The 20,117-nt window shown below is 42.6% G+C and overlaps 1 protein-coding gene across 1 annotated transcript in view; it reads right to left on the bottom strand.

The window, feature by feature from the left end:
- Window positions 1–10,109: 10,109 nt before the first annotated feature.
- LEO1 (LEO1 homolog, Paf1/RNA polymerase II complex component) overlaps window positions 10,110–20,117 on the bottom strand; it is a 29,775-nt gene continuing 19,767 nt past the window's right edge. Inside the window, exons 7-12 of the mRNA XM_056572313.1 lie at window positions 19,984–20,078; window positions 19,746–19,880; window positions 18,875–19,010; window positions 17,010–17,193; window positions 10,742–10,842; window positions 10,110–10,293 (exon numbers count right to left, since the gene is read on the bottom strand). Coding sequence (XP_056428288.1) covers window positions 10,183–10,293; window positions 10,742–10,842; window positions 17,010–17,193; window positions 18,875–19,010; window positions 19,746–19,880; window positions 19,984–20,078 — 762 coding nt within the window. The 3' untranslated portion in view covers window positions 10,110–10,182. The remainder of the gene's footprint in view (window positions 10,294–10,741; window positions 10,843–17,009; window positions 17,194–18,874; window positions 19,011–19,745; window positions 19,881–19,983; window positions 20,079–20,117) is intronic.

Below are 20,117 nucleotides of genomic sequence, written 5' to 3'. Positions count from 1 at the left end.
CCCCCCCAAAGGCTTGCATTGAGGGGCGGAGCGTGACGTCACACGCTGCCGGCCCTGTGGTCGCCAGTAATCAGACCCGGAGTGAACACGCTTCGGGGACTGATTATAAACGGGATGCGGTGTGCAAGATCCCCAGCGATGGGACCCCCGCGATCAGGCATCTTAACCCTTTATCCTTTGGATAGGGGATAAGATGTCTAAGCGCCGGAGTACCCCTTTAAATGTACCAGGAGTGCAAGAATACGGGGATCACATCCTGAAAGAAACATGGAAAGTCATGATAAATCCAATGAGAAAGATGTAACTATTCTTGAAAATTCCAAAACACAACAAAAAAATGTTTTGACATTGGTAAATCTGGGCCATTGAAGGAACAAGATTGAATCTTAGCACCGCTATGTTTTTTGAAGAATGGGTTTGGAGGAAGCATTATTCCTTGTCATGCTGTGGCAGTCCCCGGGATAAGCAGAGTTCATGATTATTTTTCATACATACTAAAATATTTTAACAGCCATCCCCATAATTGTGAACATGTGTGAGTAACCTAATAAAACAAGGCAGATGTTGGGCCTGTACAATGGCTGCTTGTATAATGTATATACAAATATTTACATTTTTAAAGAAAAAAAGATGTTTTTTAATACTTTGTTTTTTGTTAATACTAAGGTTTACAATCTATGCAGATTGATCTAATCCATATCTCCAGTTTTCTTCTTTCGGCTGAAAGAAGGGGCAAGAGAGAGTGGTGTTGACCTCCTGGTGTAACATAAAGTATCACTTCTGGGGGTCACCCAGTTAAGCAGCTTATCAGGTCATAACTCGGCACATGAAAAGGATCATTATGTACTAAATCCTTCATGGTTCAGGTTAACTTCCAGCTTCTGCTGCGGCACAGAACAAACTCAGTTTGTAATTCATCCAGAAAACAAACTCTTTCCAGAACGCAATTTATATAGCTATCTGTGATGTCCCAGTACGGGATATAGTCCCGTGCAGTACTTAGGCCCTGTCAGGTTGAGTCCCTCTGTGTCCTAGGGGCTCTCCTGCAGTGTCTCCCTCATAGTGATATATGTACAGTACAGACCAAAAGTTTGGACACACCATTCAAAGAGTTTTCTTTATTTTCATGACTATGAATATTGTAGATTCCCACTGAAGGCATCAAAACTATGAATTAACACATGTGGAATTATATACAGAACAAAAAATTGTGAAACAACTGAAAATATGTCATATTCTAGGTGGAAAGTGTCCCCAAGTGCAGTCACAAAAACCATCAAGATCTGCAAAGAAACTGGCTCACATGCGGAGCGCCCCAGGAAAGGAAGACCAAGAGTTACCTCTGCTGCGGAGGATAAGTTCATCCGAGTCACCAGCCTCAGAAATCGCAGGTTAACAGCAGCTCAGATTAGAGACCAGGTCAATGCCAAACAGAGTTCTAGCAGCAGACACATCTCTAGAACAACTGTTAAGAGGAGACTGTGTGAATCAGGCCTTTATGGTAGAATACCTGCTAGGAAACCCCTGCTAAGGACTGGCAACAAGCAGAAGAGACTTGTTTGGGCTAAAGAACACAAGGAATGGACATTAGACCAATGGAAACCTGTGCTTTGGTCTGATGAGTCCAAATTTGAGATCTTTGGTTCCAACCACCGTGTCTTTGTGCGACGCAGAAAAGCTGAACAGATGGACTCTACATGCCTGGTTCCCACCCTGAAGCATGGAGGAGGAGGTGTGATGGTGTGGGGGTGCTTTACTGGTGACATTATTGGGGATTTATTCAAAATTGAAGGCATACTGAACCAGCATGGCTACTACAGCATCTTGCAGCGGCATGCTATTCCATCTGGTTTGTGTTTAGTTGGACCATCATTTATTTACCAACAGGACAATGACCCCAAACACACCTCCAGGCTGTGTAAGGGCTATTTGACCAAGAAGGAGAGAGATGGGGTGCTGCGCCAGATGACCTGGCCTCCACAGTCACCAGACCTGAAGCCAATGAAGGCAAAAGGGCCAACAAGTGCTAAGCATCTCTGGGAACTCCTTCAAGACTGTTGGAAAACCATTTTAGGTGACTACCTCTTGAAGCTCATCAAGAGAATGCCAAGAGTGTGCAAAGCAGTGATCAAAGCAAAAGGTGGCTACTTTGAAGAACCTAGAATATGACATATTTTCAGTTGTTTCACACTTTTTTGTTATGTCTATAATTCCACATGTGTCAATTCATAGTTTTGATGCCTTCAGTGTGAATCTACAATTTTCATAGTCATGAAAATAAAGAAAACTCTGAATGAGAAGGTGTGTCCAAACTTTTGGTCTGTAATGTATAGTGTTGTATGTGTTATGCCTTAATCATCTTTGAGTTGGTCACATGACCACGCTGCGGGTAGTGACATGGAAATTTCCTGAAGTCTACACCCCCTTGGGGAAATAATGTTTGAAGATCCAGGGTTTCCTTAGACCAGTGTTTCCCAACCAGGGTGCCTCCAGCTGTTGCAAAACTACAACTCCCAGCATGACCGGACAGCCAAAGGCTGTCCGGGCATGCTGGGAGATGTAGTTTTGCAACAGCTGGAGGCACCCTGGTTGGGAAACAATGCCTTAGACTATGAGGGGCATTTACTAAGATGTGTGTGATTTAGTTAATTTTTTTGTTCTTTTTTTGCGCTACTTCGCCAAATTTATTAAATTGTCACAGGGCATTTGATACATTTTGTGGAGGATACACATTTTCTGAAATTTCACTCTTCACATACACCAAAAAGCTACGCCAGGTGTATGTGAAGAGTGTAGAATTGCGCCTTAATGGTGGGTTTTGCTACTTTTTCGCAACAGTCGCAGTTGATAGATTCATTACCACTGCACAAGACTAACCCCTTAAAGGGGTACTCTGGTGGAAAACTTTTTTTTTTTTTTTTAAATCAACTGGTGCCAGAAAGTTAAACAGATTTGTAAATTACTTCTATTAAAAAAATCTTAATCCTTCCAGTACTTATGAGCGGCTGTATACCACAGAGGAAATTCTTCTTTTTGGATTTCTTTTCTGTCACGACCTGACACCTCTGTCAATGTCAGGAACTGTCCAGAGCAGGAGAAAATCCCCATAGCAAACATATGCTGCTCTGGACAGTTCCTAAAATTAACAGAGGTGTAAGCAGAGAGCACTGTGGTCATGACAGAAAAGAAATCCAAAAAGAAAAGAATTTCCTCTGTAGTATACAGCCACTAATAAGTACTGGAAGGATTAAGAATTTTGAATAGAAGTAATTTACAAATCTTAGAAAATAAAAAAGATCACTAGCGCTGGATGGGTCTGGTATGATGTGTGATTGTACTGCTGCTTTACTATAAATGTGCTCCCCTATGGATGCACACTGTGTAGAAAGTAATATACTGAACAATAATTGAATAGTAAGCGCTGTATTATATACACAAATTACAAACTGACCTGTAGATAGTACAGTTGCTGATAATAATCGGTGGTTGCGGTGTAAGTGTAATGATCCCACAGCAATGCTGTTACAGTGAAGGAGGTGCCGCTCTGCAGATACGTGGGCTCCCTGAAGTGGTGTTCCAGAGGTTGCAAGTGGTTCTTACTGAATTGACTCCGAGGAGCGCACAGCTATAAGAGAGAACTAATGGTCCATTAAGGCAATCTAGACGTCGATAGCCTTGTGGACTGCTGAGGATACCATAGTGACGTCACTCACAACACACTCAGTCGGAACCTTAACCTGATAGTAGCATGCGTGCAAGTTGGTAGAGGCGCCACCGGCCGGGGGGCGCTCCCACTGCAATCCACGCTCCTCCCTAGAGACCGGACCCTTCATGAAGTAACACTCTGGGAAACAACATTAAAAGAAGTAACCCGCTACATCCGGGAGTCAATTCAGTAAGAACCACTTGCAACCTCTGGAACACCACTTCAGGGAGCCCACGTATCTGCAGAGTGGTACCTCCTTTACTGCTATACACAGCGATCGCGCTGTAACAGCATTGCTCTGGGATCATTACACTTACAGCGCAACCACTGATTTTTATCAGCAACCGTACAATCTACAGGTCAGTTTGTAATTTGTGTGTATAATACAGCGCTTACTATTCAATTATTTTTCAGTCATTTACAAAACTTTTTGGCGCCAGTTGATTTAAAAAAAAAAAAAAAGTTTTCCACCGGAGTACCCCTTTAACATTTGGCCTGTATGCTTTTTTTAAAAAAAGGTGTAAATTGAAAAGGCGCAAAAAATACCCTGAGGCGCAGCGCTGCGCCTAAATAGCAACAACTAAACGCTAAAAAAACAAGCTCAAAACACAATGATAAATGCCCCCATATGTTCCATACTAATACCACAGCAGCACAGAGAATTCTCTGCAAGAACAGGTAGGCCTGTAACAATATTGAATTGGCAAATGGTGACCATTGGGACCTTTGCTCTCCCGATAGGTGAGGGTCCCATACCTATCTGGCATTTACTACCTGATATCATGAAGTTCTGTTCATATCGATATCAAATGCAGTAAAAACATAGGCTGTTTTGCTCTGGAAAGGCATTTTCTGCACAATAAAGTAATCCAAAAACTTCTGCATTTGTTTGCTTGGCCCATTTCCCTTGGCTGCACTACAAAGCAGGTATTTCTGGCATATCCTGTGTAGTTACAATACAGAATGAAGAAAATGCTCAGAACAAAGAGAAAGATAGACACATTGGGAGAGATTCATCATTCAAAGTGTACCCTACTCTTTTTTTTACCACCATTTTTTCTGTCCAAATTTTTCCATTGCAGCGTGAAATTTATAATAATTGTGTACTGTAGATGATGAATTCCCCGCCGCTTTGTATGGGCGAGAAAAAGCTCTAGCTTACACTCTTGTTTAGACCTTTCCGCAGATTCCCAGGACTCTTGCGTTGTTTACCTCAAAACTTTCGTGGATTCAGTCAGGTTCTGCCATGATGTATGATCGGATCCACGCTGCAGAGCAGTGGGTGATCCGATCATACATTTTAACCCCTTAAGGACCTGGGCTTTTTCCATTTTCGTTTTTTCCTCCTTACCTTTAAAAAATCATAACTCTTTCAATTTTGCACCTAAAAATCCATATGATGGCTTATTTTTTGCGCCACCAATTCTACTTTGTAATGACAGTCATTTTACCCAAAAATCTACGGTGAAACGGAAAAAAAAAAATCATTGTGAGACAAAATTTAAAAAACAACGCCATTTTGTCTTTTGGGGGCTTCCGTTTCTACGCAGTACATTTTTTGGTAAAAATAACACCTTATCTTTATTCTGTAGGTCCATAAAGTTAAAATGATACCCTACTTATATAGGTTTGATTTTGTCGGACTTCTGGAAAAAATCATAACTACATGCAGGAAAATGTATATGTTTAAAATTGCTAATATTTGCGATAAAAATTAGCATTCCGAATATTCGTGCTCAACATTACTAAGTAACTCCGCAACAGGATGTGCATTTATGTCAGTGGTCGCTTAGGGGTGGAATGACTGTTGCTATGTAATGGTGCTTTGCATACGGTAGAGAGGTTTTGTACGAGTACTTTTGGTCGGCGTACTTTAGCGCCTAGAAATCGGGGTTTGTGCAATTTTTAGTGACTCATTATAAAAGTCGCTTATGATAAATAAGGGTGCCAATGATCGACGGAAAATAACGTCTATATTGAATGATAAATCGTCCCCATTAGTTTGAAGAAGCTAGATGTAATACTGCCCCGCTGTGGATGTGAAGCTCTATTACAAGTTACTTGGAAATAGGTTTGGGGCAGATTTATTCTTGGTCTCCATGACATCTGATTAATGTGAAATTGTATACGCTTATAAATGGCAAGAAAGTAGTCACTTTTATACTGTTTAGTGCTTCTAAATGAATGGATCCAGTGTGGGTACATAATACAATTCGGACGGTTTTTCAATGTATATCACAAAATATGGCTCAGAATAGAGGTGAACATGGCTTAAGCCAGTGGTCTTCAAACTGTGGCCCTCCAGATGTTGCAAAACTACAATTCCCAGCATGCCCGGACAGCCGTTGGCTGTCCGGGCATGCTGGGAGTTGTAGTTTTGAAACATCTGGAGGGCCACAGTTTGAAGACCGCTGGCCTAAGCTAAATTTCCTATAGATCACATTAGATACACATTTCACCTTCTTTATTCTGTACGATTAATGATACCCATGGCTAGATACTTTTATATTTTTGTACCGCTTAAAAAAAATCTAAAACTTCTTGTAGAAAATCAGTAATCTAAAATCGCCCTATTTTGACCACCTATAACTTTTTCATTTTTCCGTATATAGGGCGTTATGAGGGCTAATTTTTTGTGCCATCATCTGTACTTTTTATCGATTCCACATTTGCATATTTAAAATTTTTAGATCATTTTTTATAATAAAAAAAAATTTGTAAAATGTTTTTTTACGTTTACGCCGTTCACCATATAGGATCATTAACATTATATTTTGATAGTTCGGACATTTACGTACGAGGCGATACCAAATATGTTTATAAACATTTTTTTTTTTACTGTTTTTTGGGGGTAAAATGGGAAAAACTGACAATTAAAATTTTTATTGGGGGAGGGGATTTTTCTACTCAGATCTTTTCTCGATCTCAGACCAGAGCATAAGACCCCGGGTGACGGCTGGAGCTAGGTGAGGGGACCTCCGGCCGCCATGCTGGAAGATCTGTATTGATCACGGCATCTGAGGGGTTAATGGAGGACATCCGCGCGATCGCAGATGTCTGCCATTATGGGCAGGTCCCCGGCTGCTGCTAGTAGCCGGAACCTGCCATGTATGACGCAAGCACTGCTCCGATGCTCTCGGTCATACACAGGACGTAAATGTACATCCTGGTGTGCGGAGTACCGCCAAACCAGGACGTACAATTAGGTCCGTGGTCACGGTCCCCATAGCAAACATATGCTATGGACAGAGATGTCAGCAGAGAGCACTGTGCTTGTGATGTCAGCAGAGAGCTCTGTGTTCCAAAAAGAAAAGAATTTCTTCTGTAGTATTCAGCAGCTAATAAATACTGGAACGATTAAGATTTCTTAATAGAAGTAATTTACAAAAAAAAAAAAAAAAAAAGGGGGTTATCCAGGAATAGAAATAACAGCTACTTTCTATCAAAAACCGCTCCCCATCTGTCTTTAGAATGGGTGTGGTTCTGCAGCTTAGTTCCATTGAAGTGAAAGGAGCCAAATAGTAAAACCATACCCAATCTGGAGACAAACGGGGAGCTAAAATTTTTGTTTTTTCATTCGTGTATAACCCCTTTAAGAAGTGCTGGACCACACAAAATGTCGACACTTTAGGTGTGTACTCACTTTTGTAGCCAAGGATTAGACATTACTGGCCTTGTGTTGTTATATTGAGAGTACACAACATTAAACACTGTTATACAGGCTGTGGACTACATTACATTGTAGCAGAGGGTCATTTTAGTGTTACATGAAAAGATATATATATTTACAAAAATGTGAGGGATGTGCTCACTTGTGTTAAATACTGATTATATATTATATATACATATACACACACACACACACACACACACACACACTAGTATTGTCAAAATAGTGGTTGTCTTTATTGATGCTGTTATATAGTGAGACAATGGCCTTCATTTCTAGGCTGTTCCATTGTGTAAATGCCAGATGTATTTGTCTTTATTCTACTTTGGTAACATTATAATAGTTTCTGCCTTCATTCATAGGGTGTGTTCTTTGGTGATCGTGTCAATCTCTTTTGATTTACATTCTTTCATATATTTTTTTATACCATTTTTATCTCTTTATTCTGTCCTTATTTGTGTTTTATTGAGCCGGTTACGGGTAGGGTTATTTCGGCATCCCAGTGTAAACTTTGATAAATCTGTCACAGTTGTAGACTGCATAGTCTAAGTGTATTAGGCCGTTTCATAAATATGTTGCATTCTTTGATTTCTTAGGTTAAGTTTAGTTGCCTTAAACTGTCTCAGAACTTTGTGCCAAAATTCTGGCGCATTTTTTTGCCGCATGGTGTTGCCTAAAGCAATCTCCCTTTTGCTAAGGTCAAGCCCTTTTGTTGTGTTAGGGTACGGTCCCATGTACCTTATACGCAGAAAATTTTCAGCCCTGCATTTCCAGTGAAGATTGGAGGCGGGGCCACGCATCACAGTCATTCCCGCGAGCAGCTCCACCGGCTAGCCCTGTGTATATGATCATCTGAGAATACACAGCGCATTTCCCGTTGCTGCAGATTTTGCGCAGCGTACCAGTAATTTTAGTAGGATCAAAGTTTTTACAAGGTGGGCTTTACAATTAAAATTGTTATTTTTATTTTGTAAAACAGAATTACGATATAACTTCTGTAAAAAAATAAAAAAAAAAAGTAGTATGCTTAAAATACTTATTTTCCTGTATATAGGCTAATTTTTTTCAGTGTGATCTGTAATTTCTTATCTGTAGTATTTTGTTTTGATGGGAGTTTGATTGCTTTTTATAATTTTCTTCTGGTATATGAAGTGACCAAAAATCAGCATTTTTTTACGTTTTCAGTAACATTACATTTTAACATTTACCCGTCGCCAACAAAATAGATTTTTTTTTTTAATAATGTAGATAATACCATTAGATTTATATTTGTAATGTACATTGGTTAAAAGATGTGTATATTTTTGTCCCTGCAGCTATTGCCTGTGTGTCTCTATGAAGAGTCCAAATAGTGGAAGTGAGGGTGGACAAGCAGGGCTCTGTACACAAGTTTTTGTTGATGACCCTTTAATGGTTCGGATATCTTTGCACATAGCAATACCTTGCTAATTTTTACTTTATTTTTATGAAAAATGGCAAGAGAGGGGTGATTAATTTAAGGAAGGGGCTTATTCACATATATTAATGCTTTTTTGTACAATTTTTTTTTTTAGGAATCTATTATATACAATCTTTTCTTTGCAAACACTGAACAATGCTCTGCTATAGCACAACATTGATCGGTGTTATCAGTGCTCTGCTTCTCTAGCCTGCAGGAGTAGGCTGGAGAAGCAGAGACCAGATCGAAAGTCACATGACCCAGCAATCGAGCCCCAAAGGTAAGCCCCAAAGGACCAGCAGCCCTAATTAACACTTAGGCGTCATGATCAACTTTGATCGCAGCATCTGAAAGGTTAATGCTGGACATCGGTGAGTACACCGGTGCGTAGCATTTCTTAGCTGCTGATGCGACTTAGCTTGTGAGTGCGCTTCATACACAGACCGCGCCGTATATGTACGCCCTGTGTCGTCTAAGGGTTAATGCGCTCTGCCCCACTGCAAAAACTGCTCTCTAACAGTTGGAGAAATATGAGACTTCAACATGTTTACTTGGCCTCCAAATTCCTGATATCAATTCAGTTGAGTTTTTTTAGGATGTATTGGAAAAGGAAAAACAAGTCTGATCCGCAGAGGTCCCACCTGAAAACTTAAAATGCCTAGAAGACTCGGCTGCTAATGTCTTGGTGTCTGATACCAAAGCACATACATTGATGTGTCAGGGATGTTTTAGAATTCATTTTAAATGTTAAAGGGGTACTACCATGCTGACAACTTATCCCCTATCTAAAGGATAGGGGATAAGTTGCCTGTTCGCGCAGGGTCCTCCCGCTAGGGAACCCCGCGATCTCGCACGCAGCACCCCGCTCTCATCAGGCCCCGGAGCAAACATCGCTCCGGGTCTGATGACTGCCGATCACAGGGCCGGAGTATTGTGACGTTTCGGCTCCGCCCCCATGTGACGTCACGCTCCGCCCCTCAAAGTCAGTCTATGGCAGCTGTCTCGCCCCTGCCATAGACTTGCATTGAGGGGGCGGAGCGTGATGTCACACGGGGGCGGAGCTGTGACGTCACATTCACCGGCCCCGTCATCAGACCCAGAGCGGGGTGCTGCGTGCGAGATCGCGGGGGTTCCCAGCTGCGGGACCCCGCACGATCAGGCAACTTATCCCCTATCCTTTAGATAGGGGATAAGTTGTCAGCACAGTAGTACCCCTTTAAGGCTGATCAGTGAAGATTGTGCTTATACATAGATTCCGTTTTATATAGCAGCCAAAGTAGCATAATCATAAGGACTTTAGTATTTTGTAAATTTATTTAATGAACAGAATTCAGTCTATGTACAACATGAAAAATATATTTACACATGTTACAAATCCTCATCTTCATCCTCCTCATCACTAATGACATATTTCTTGGGCTTTTTGTTGGCTTTGTCGTCGTCTTCCGCTTTTCTCTTGTTTGATGGTTCTCCTTCTTCCTAATCAGGAGAACAGAATGTATCAAAAATGTTAATGATCAATATTACAACACTTTATTTCATGTACTGAACATATGAATTGGCTATTTAAAAACAATCTACAACTTGATAGCAGCAGTTACTGTGTGTGTTAAGGTGTGTTCCCACCTGGCGTATACGCAGCCTGAAATATATTTCACGCTGCGCAAAATTTACGGCAGCACCGGGAAATACGCTGCGTCATTCATTCATAGGTTCCAATAAGGTTGGGTACATGTCAATTACAACCGATCCTGTAAAGTGCTGCAGGAGGGTTATGTAAGCAATGCTGAGCATGATTAAACAATTTACAGATGCAGAAACTATATAAGCAGACCATTGCCTACTGAGGTTACATATTTGTTAACAATAAGTAATGCCTGAGCATCAGGGTGTATATTAGCAAGCTGGTATATACAAAGAGACTCACCTCCTCATCGCTGTTCAGCTTCTTTGCTTTAAGTAGTCTCTGGGCTTTGTCATCATCTGACCCTTCATCACTATCTGATGAATAGATACGTGCTCTTTCCTCTGAAATAAATCATAAAAAGATTCAATATAATTCCCAATTCATATAATTCTTCAGCAGATAGAATGGCTTATTTATTTATTTTATTTATTTATATAGCACCTACAGATTCTGCAGCGCTTACAATTATGCAGTACAAACAAAGACAAGTATCAGACATAAAATTACACAATAACTAATCAAACAAGAGGTGTGGGGATATGTTGAGGCCAATTAAAGAATGTGAAAATTAAAGAAGGCCTGTCTGAAGAGATGTGTTTTTAGGCCACGTTTGAAACTATGGATGTTGTTGTTGAGTCTGAGGGATTGAGGGATAGCATTCCAGAGAACCGGTGCAGCACAAGTGAAGTCTTGGAGACGGGAGTGAGAAGTTCGGATTATAGAAGATGTTAGTGTGAGATCATTAGCAGATCGGAGAGAACGTGTAGGATGGTAGACGGAGATGAGAGAGGAGATGTAGGGAGGTACAGCATTGTGGAGAGCTTTGTGTGTGAGACTGAGGATTTTGTACTGTATTCTGGACTGAATTGGTAACCAGTGTAGTGACTGGCACAGGGAGGAAGCGTCGGTGTAGCAGCTGGAGAGGAAGATGATTCTGGCTGCGGCATTAAGGATGGACTGGAGAGGAGAGAGTTTGGAGAAAGGAAGGCCTATTAGTGAAGAGTTACAGTAGTCGAGGCGGGAGTGAATCAAAGCAATAATGAGAGTTTTAGCAGATTCAGTAGTGAGAAACGGGCAGATTCTTGAAATGTTTTTGAGATGCATGTGACAAGAACGTGAAAGAGACTGAATATGGGGAGTGAAAGACAGATCAGAGTCAAGTATAACTCCAAGACAGCGAGCCTGCTGCCCGGGAGTTCTGGTAGTACCACATACCGAGATGGAAATGTCAGGGTTAGGTACAGTATCAGTTGATGGAGAAAAGACAAGAAGTTCCGTTTTAGAAAGATTTCGTTTCAGATATAAAGAGGACATTAGGTCTGAGACAGCAGAGAGACAGTCACTGGTATTCTGTAGGCTTATCCAATGGTACAGATGCAAAAGCTTAACCCCTTAACGACGCAGGACGTATATTTACGTCCTGCGCCGGCTCCCGCGATATGAAGCGGGATCGCGCCGCGATCCTGCATCATATGGCGTCGGTCCCGGCGCTCATTAACGGCCGGGACCCGCGGCTAATACCACACATCGCCGATCGCGGCGATGTGTGGTATTAACCCTTTAGAAGCGGCGGTCAAAGCTGACCGCCGCTTCTAAAGTGAAACTGAAAGTGACCCGGCTGCTCAGTCGGGCTGTCCGGGACCGCCGCGGTGAAATCGCCGCGTCCCGAACAGCTGACCGGACACCGGGAGGGCCCTTACCTGCCTCCTCGGTGTCCGATCGACGAATGACTGCTCCGTGCCTGAGATCCAGGCAGGAGCAGTCAAGCACCGATAATACTGATCACAGGCGTGTTAATACACGCCAGTGATCAGCATAGGAGATCAGTGTGTGCAGTGTTATAGGTCCCTATGGGACCTATAACACTGCAAAAAAAATTTAAAAAAAAGTGTTAAAAGGTCATTTAACCCCTTCCCTAATAAAAGTTTGAATCACCCCCCTTTTCCCATAAAAAAAATAAATAAATAAACATATGTGGTATCGCCGCGTGCGTACATGTCCAAACTATAAAAATATATCATTAATTAAACCGCACGGTCAATGGCGTACGCGCAAAAAAATTCCAAAGTCCAAAAAAAGCGTATTTTGGTCACTTTTTATACCATTAAAAAAATGAATAAAAATGATCAAAAAGTCCGATCAAAACAAAAATCATACCGATAAAAACTTCATACTGCCCTGTACGTGGAAAAATAAAAAAGTTATAGGGGTCAGAAGATGACATTTTTAAACGTATACATTTTCCTGCATGTAGTTATGATTTTTTCCAGAAGTGCGACAAAATCAAACCTATATAAGTAGGGTATCATTTTAACCGTATGGACCTACAGAATAATGATAAGGTGTCATTTTTACCGAAATATGCACTGCGTAGAAACGGAAGCCCCCAAAAGTTAGAAAATGGCTTTTTTTCGATTTTGTCGCAATGATTTTTTTTTTCCGTTTCGCCGTGCATTTTTGGGTAAAATTACTAATGTCACTGCAAAGTAGAATTGGCGACGCAAAAAATACACCATAATATGGATTTTTAGGTGGAAAATTGAAAGGGTTATGATTTTTAAAAGGTAAGGAGGAAAAAACTAAAGTGCAAAAACGGAAAAACCCTGAGTCCTTAAGGGGTTAAAGTGGTACTCCTGCTGAAATTTTTTTTTTTTTTTTTTTTTAAATCAACTGGTGCCAGAAAGTTAAACAGATTTGTAAATTACTTCTATTAAGTAATCTTAATCCTTCCATTACTTATCAGTTGCTGTATAATACAGAGGAAGTTCTTTTCTTTCTGAATTTCCTTTCTGTCTGACCACAGTGCTCTCTGCTGACACCTCTGTCCATGTCAGGAACTGTCCAGAGCAGGAACAATTTCCCATAGCAAACCTCTTCTACTCTGGACAGTTCCTGACATGAACAGAGGTGTCGGCAGAGAGCACCGTGGACAGACAGAAAAGAAACTCAAAAGAGAAAAGAATTTCCTCTGTAGTATACAGCAGCTGATAAGTACTGGAACTATTAAGATTTTTTAATAGAAGTCATTTACAAATCTGTTTAACTTTCTGGCACCAGTTTATTTAAAAACAAGAAATTTTTTTTCCACTGGAGTACCCCTTTAACCTCTTCAGGACATAGGGCGTATGGATACGCCCTGCATCCCGAGTCCTTAAGGACCGAGGGCGTATCCATACGCCCGTGGGAATTCCGGCCTCCACCGCTAGCCGGTTGGGGACCGGAGCCGGATGCCTGCTGAAATCGTTCAGCAGGCATCCCGGCATATCGCCCAGGGGGGTCATTATGTCCCCCCATGTCGGCGATCGCCGCAGATCGCTGGACAATTCAGTCCAGCGATCTGCGGCGATTCCAGGTCAATCGGGTCTCCGGTGACCCGGAATAACTGGCTGTTCGGGGCAGTCTCTGACGGCCCCGAACAGCCAGAGCCTGCAGGGGTGAGGTGGCACTGGTGCCACCTCACGATCGCCCTGATTCGTCGGCCGGATTACCGGCCGACCAATCAGGGCGCCTGCTGCGGGTGTCACTCCCGCACCCGCTCCGCCCCTCTTCCGGAGGACGTGAGCGGGTGCGGGACGTGCACCCCGGGTGCTGGGGACCCCGATCCCCGGCGTTAATGTTGGGATCGGGGCCCCAGGAGCAGCTGCGGCGGCGGAGACGACGAGGGACTGACCTGTGCGGTGAGGATCGTTGGAGGTGAGTGACAGCCTCCTGCTGTTGCTTAGCAACAGCTCCCAGCATGCAAAAAGGGCATGCTGGGAGCTGTAGTTATGCAACAGCAGGAGGCAGACCACCACAACTCCCAGCATTCCCTTATGGGCATGCTGGGACTTATGGTTTTGCAACAGCTGGAGGCACATTCTTTCTATGGAAAAGTGTACCTTCAGCTGTTGTATAACTACAACTCCCAGCTTGCACAAACAGCTAAAGTGCATGCTGGGAGTTGTAGTGGTGCATCTGCTGGTTGCATAACTACAACTCCCAGCATGCCCGTTGGCTGTCGGTGACTGCTGAGAGTTGTAGTTTTGCAACAGCTGAAGGCACACTGGTTGTGAAACACAGAGTTTTTTTTTACCTAACTCAGTGTTTCACGACCGGTGTGCCTCCAGCTGTTGCAAACTACAACTCTCAGCAGTCACCGTACACCATGCACCGTACATGCTGGGAGTTGTAGTTTTGCAACAGCTGGAGGCACACTGGTTGTGAAACACTGAGTTAGGTCACAAACTCAGTGATACATAACCAGTGTGCCTACAGCTGTTGCAAAACTGCAACTCTCAGCAGTCACCGACAGCCAACGGGCATGCTGGGAGTTGTAGTTATGCAACAGCTGGATGTCCCCCCCAATGTGAACGTACAGGGTACACTCACATGGGCGGAGGATTACAGTAAGTATCTGGCTGCAAGTTTGAGCTGCCGCAAACTTTCTGCTGCAGCTCAAATTGCCAGCGAGAAACTACTGTGAACCCCCGCCCGTGTGACTGTACCCTAAAAACACTACACTAACAAAAAATAAAATAAAAAGTAAAAAACACTACATATACACATACCCCTACACAGCCCCCCTCCCCTCCCCAATAAAAATTAAAAACGTCTGGTACTCCACTGTTTCCAGAACGGAGCCTCCAGCTGTTGCAAAACAACTCCCAGTATTGTCGGACAGCCGTTGAATGTCCAGGCATGCTGGGAGTTTTGCAACAGCTGGAGGCACCCTGTTTGGGAATCACTGGCGTAGAATACCCCTATGTCCACCCCTATGCAATCCCTAATTTAGGCCTCAAATGCGCATGGCGCTCTCACTTTGGAGCCCTGTCGTATTTCAAGGCAACAGTTTAGGGCCACATATGGGGTATCGCCGTACTCGGGAGAAATTGTGTTACAAATTTTGGGGGGTATTTTCTGCTTTTACCCTTTTTAAAAATGTAAAATTTTTTGGAAAACAAGCATTTTAGGTAAAAAAAAAAATTTTTTTTTTACATATGCAAAAGTCGTGAAACACCTGTGGGGTATAAAGGTTCACTTAACCCCTTGTTACGTTCCCCGAGGGGTCTAGTTTCCAAAATGGTACGCCATGTGGGGGGTTTTTTGCTGTCCTGGCACCATAGGGGCTTCCTAAATGCGGCATGCCCCCAGAGAAAAATTTGCGTTCAAAAAGCCAAATGTGACTCCTTCTCTTCCGAGACCTGTAGTGCGCCAGCAGAGCACTTTTCACCCCCATATGGGGTGTTTTCTGAATCGGGAGAAATTGGGCTTCAAATTTTTAGGGGTATTTTCTGCTATTACCCTTTTTAAAAATAAAAAATTTTTGGGAAAACAAGCATTTTAGGTAAAAATTTTTTTTTTTTTTTTACATTTGCAAAAGTCGTGAAAAACCTGTGGGGTATTAAGGTTCACTTTATCCCATGTTACATTCCCCGAGGGGTCTAGTTTCCAAAATGGTATGCCATGTGGGTTTTTTTTTGCTGTTCTGGCACCATAAGGGCTTCCTAAAGGTAACATGCCCCCCAAAAACCATTTCAGAAAAACGTACTCTCCAAAATCCCCTTGTCGCTCCTTCCCTTCTGAGCCCTCTACTGTGCCCGCCGAACACTTTACATAGACATATGAGGTATGTGCTTACTCGAGAGAAATTGGGCTACAAAGACAAGTAAAAATTTTGTCCTTTTACCCCTTGTAAAAATTCAAAAATTGGGTCTGCAAGAACATGTGAGTGTAAAAAATGAAGATTGTGAATTTTCTCCTTCACTTTGCTTCTATTCCTGTGAAACACCTAAAGGGTTAAAACGCTGACTGAATGTCATTTTGAATACTTTTGGGGGTGTAGTTTTTATAATGGGGTCATTTATGGGGTATTTCTAATATGAAGACCCTTCAAATCCACTTCAAACCTGAACTGGTCCCTGAAAAATACTGAGTTTGAAAATTTTGTCTAAAATCGGAAAATTGCTGCTGACCGTTGAAGCCCTCTGGTGTCTTCCAAAAGTAAAAACACGTCAATTTTATGATGTAAACATAAAGTAGACATATTGTATATGTGAACCAAAAAAAAATGTATTCGTAATATCCATTTTCCTTACAAGCAGAGAGCTTCAAAGTTAGAAAAATGCAAAATTTTCAAAGTTTTCATCAAATTTACGGATTTTTCACCAAGAAATGATGCAAGTATCGACAAAAATTTACCACTATGTTAAAGTAGAATATGTCACAAAAAAACAATCTCGGAATCAGAATGATAACTAAAAGCATTCCAGAGTTATTAATGTTTAAAGTGACAGTGGTCAGATGTGCAAAAAACGCTCCGGTCCTTAAGGCCAAAATGGGCTCCGTCCTGAAGGGGTTAAGTCCAAAAATAGTTACCTAGTTAGTAGGGCTTAAAAATAGAAGAAAAAAAAACAAAAAAATCCTCATACTCTTATAATTCAGTCACTCTCTACACTTCCTCCTGGTTGAGATGTGAAGTAGGAGACTAAAACCTATGAATGGGACTATGTTGGGGACAATGTTTCTATACCTCTTCCTCCTTTATATCTGTTCTTGATGGCTGCCAGACTTATGGACTCTTCTCCTTCGTCCTCATCATCATAGCGGTCAGGCTCCAGGTAATTGGCGCTCAGGCCACGCTGATGCTGCTTTTCCTTGATTCTGCGTTGCTGGGATTCTCTGCGGATTGAGGCTTTTAGTCTCTCTTCTTCTTTCTGTATGGAAACAAGTATGAAAGCATGACTATTTTGAGCAGTACTCTGCAGAAATAGGGTTATATAGAAAGCTTTTAGTTTTTATTCACATTTTGCTGTTCCCACCAGTGGTTCCAGCATTTTTCATGACATGGACAGCACACTCTACAGTGCTATTTTCCCAGCAAAAAACATCAGAACCCAAACAAAAACCCTGACTGGAATGGGATTTGTCCATTTAGATCCATAATGGCTCCATTATGAGACGGTAAGATAGCACTATATACAGTAGTATTGAGTAAGTATTGAATTAAAGGACAACTGCAGCGGCATTACACTTATCCCCTATCCACAGGATAGGGGATAAGTGTTAGATCGCGGGGGGTCCGACCGCTGGGACCCCCCCCCCCCCCGATCTCCCTAACGGGGCGCCGCCATAAGCGCTCATGGTGAGCGCTAAGGCGCGTAGCGTTGACCTAGAGGTCGATGGTGATGCCCCGTCTCCAAACAGTTCTATGGGGGATGCGGGGAGGCACGAATGCTGCCTCCCCCATAGAGATGTATGGAGGAGGCGTGCCGGCCACAACGTCATGCTGCGGCTGGCACGCCCACTGCACGGGAGAGCCGCGGCCCCGTACAGGAGATCGCCGGGGGCCCCAGCAATCAAACAATTATCCCCCATCTTGAGGATAGGGGATAAGTGTTTGTAACGCTGCAGATGTCCTTTAATAAAATGTGTTTGCAAATATAGAACACAATGTTATTCTGCAGGGGCTTCATAAATGTGACATCCAGGTTTAACCATCTTCTCTAATCGTTTTCCCCATTGAGATATACAGTGGTCCCTCAACATACAATGGTAATCCGTTCCACATGGACCATCGTTGTTGAAACCATCATATGTTGAGGGATCCGTGCAATGTAAAGTATAGGACAGTGGTCTACAACCTGCGGACCTCCAGATGTTGCAAAACTACAACACCCAGCATGTCCGGACAGCAAACGGCTGTCCGGGCATGCTGGGATTTGTAGTTTTGCAACATCTGGAGGTCCGCAGGATGTAGACCACCTGTCTCCGCCGCTCCAGACCATCACCGCTGCCCTGGATGTTGCCTTCCATCGCTGTCGCCACGTCCCCGTGGTGTCCCCAACGCTCCGGCAAGGCCTCTGCTTCCCCGGCTTCCTCGCTCTCCGTCGCCGCCATCACGTTACTACGCACGCCGCTCCTATTGGATGACGGGACGACGTGCGTAGCGACGATGGAGAGCGCCGACGATGCAGGGGATCCCGAAGAGGACGCGCCGGAGCCCCGAGGACAGGTAAGTGATCGTCAGCGGACTACACGGGGCACCGTAAACGGCTATCCGGTGGCAGCTGAAGCAGTCTGCGCTGCCGGATAGCTGTTTATGCGATGGCCCCGACATACAAAAGCATCGTATGTTGATGCTGCCTTTAACATGCAATGGCCTCTGAGAGGCCATCGTATGTTGAAATGATCGTATGTCGGGGCCATCATAGGTCGGTGGGTCACTGTATTATATTGGGTGTTTGGTGAATGAGCATTTAGGTCTTATAGCAACAGCATCACAACTGTGACTCTATAGAAAGTAATTCTAAAAATAATCTGTACCAGGCTGGCTGAATGGCAGCTTACAAATATAACATGGATTAAGGGATACACCAAAGTCATCTTCTGTTTTACCTTAATCATTTCTGTTCTCTGAGATTCTGGATCACGCCCTGCCATTGGAAGAATTCTGATCTTTTGGGTCTTAGAACATCTGTCTGCAAGGGACAAGGTCATCTTCCTGTGAGTAGCGCTGTCTGTGGAATGAGGCCTGAGGACAAAAAAAAAAAATCACACTGTATATATATTTCAACCAAAGACAAATTCAGAAATAAGAGGATTTTTAGACTTTGCAGTATATAAATATGCTGGGATTGAAGGGAATCTGCTGTAGTATTTAGGACATTGTAGGGAAAACCTGACCCTAGGAGCTTTCACACATATTAATAGAAAACAAAAAATATATTCAATAGCTGCATACGTCTATGTGCATTGGCTACCTGGCCCTTGGGATTTGTGAGGCCCGTTGGTAGGTCCCAAAGACCGCACTGGGTCTGTACTATGGACATACAATGTACCACTGGGTGCCATATGTATCTGGTGCTGAGGACAACTCTAGTGAAGAAAAGCTGTATACTTTACACCAAGAAATGGAGCAAGACATGGTGATTTTTCTGTTTGATACAAAACAAGAAGAAAAAATATCTACATACCAATATACGATACCAGAGTTTTTAACTAAACATGGTGCTCCTGGTGTTGTGTATCTCTAAATAGCAATACCAGATGCCATACCCAATACCAGAGAGCACAAATATGAAGTTATTAAAATAAATGATTATCACCCTTGTGTCTGTCAGCTTATGTCTGATGATCCATAGGACTTTATGAGTATGACATTCTATAAACAGTACAGCCATACAATGCCAAGTAAGAACTATATACTGCTGCTGTCAATACTAAACACAAAAAAAAAGGGTAAAAAATAAAAATATTAACCCCTTACCTGAATGTCAGCTTGGTCTTGAATACAGCCTGACCTTGTAAACCTGTTCCTTGTCTGATAAAGAGATGGTTGTGGTCCCCTTGTAAAGGAGCTTTGTACACATCAAATACTTCATTACCCAAGTGTAAGGACATACTGCAGGACAAATGACAGACATTATGTTAAATACAAGTAAAAATTGAAAGTAGATGAAGGAAAAAAATAAAAATAAAAATAAATTTATAAGCTTGACACTTACCTGCCATCAGACCACTTGACAATACGCGCATTACTCTCCCTGATATCATTCCCTTCTTCGTCCCTGCGGGTTCGCCATCTGATGGTATTTTCTACCTATTTGCAGAATAAAGAAAACACATGCATGAGTCAGAA

Source organism: Hyla sarda, chromosome 4 (genome assembly GCF_029499605.1).
Source record: "Hyla sarda isolate aHylSar1 chromosome 4, aHylSar1.hap1, whole genome shotgun sequence".
Taxonomy (NCBI): Eukaryota; Metazoa; Chordata; class Amphibia; order Anura; family Hylidae; genus Hyla; species Hyla sarda.
Note: the sequence above shows the minus strand (reverse complement) of the source record. Positions and strands in the feature narration are given on the sequence as shown.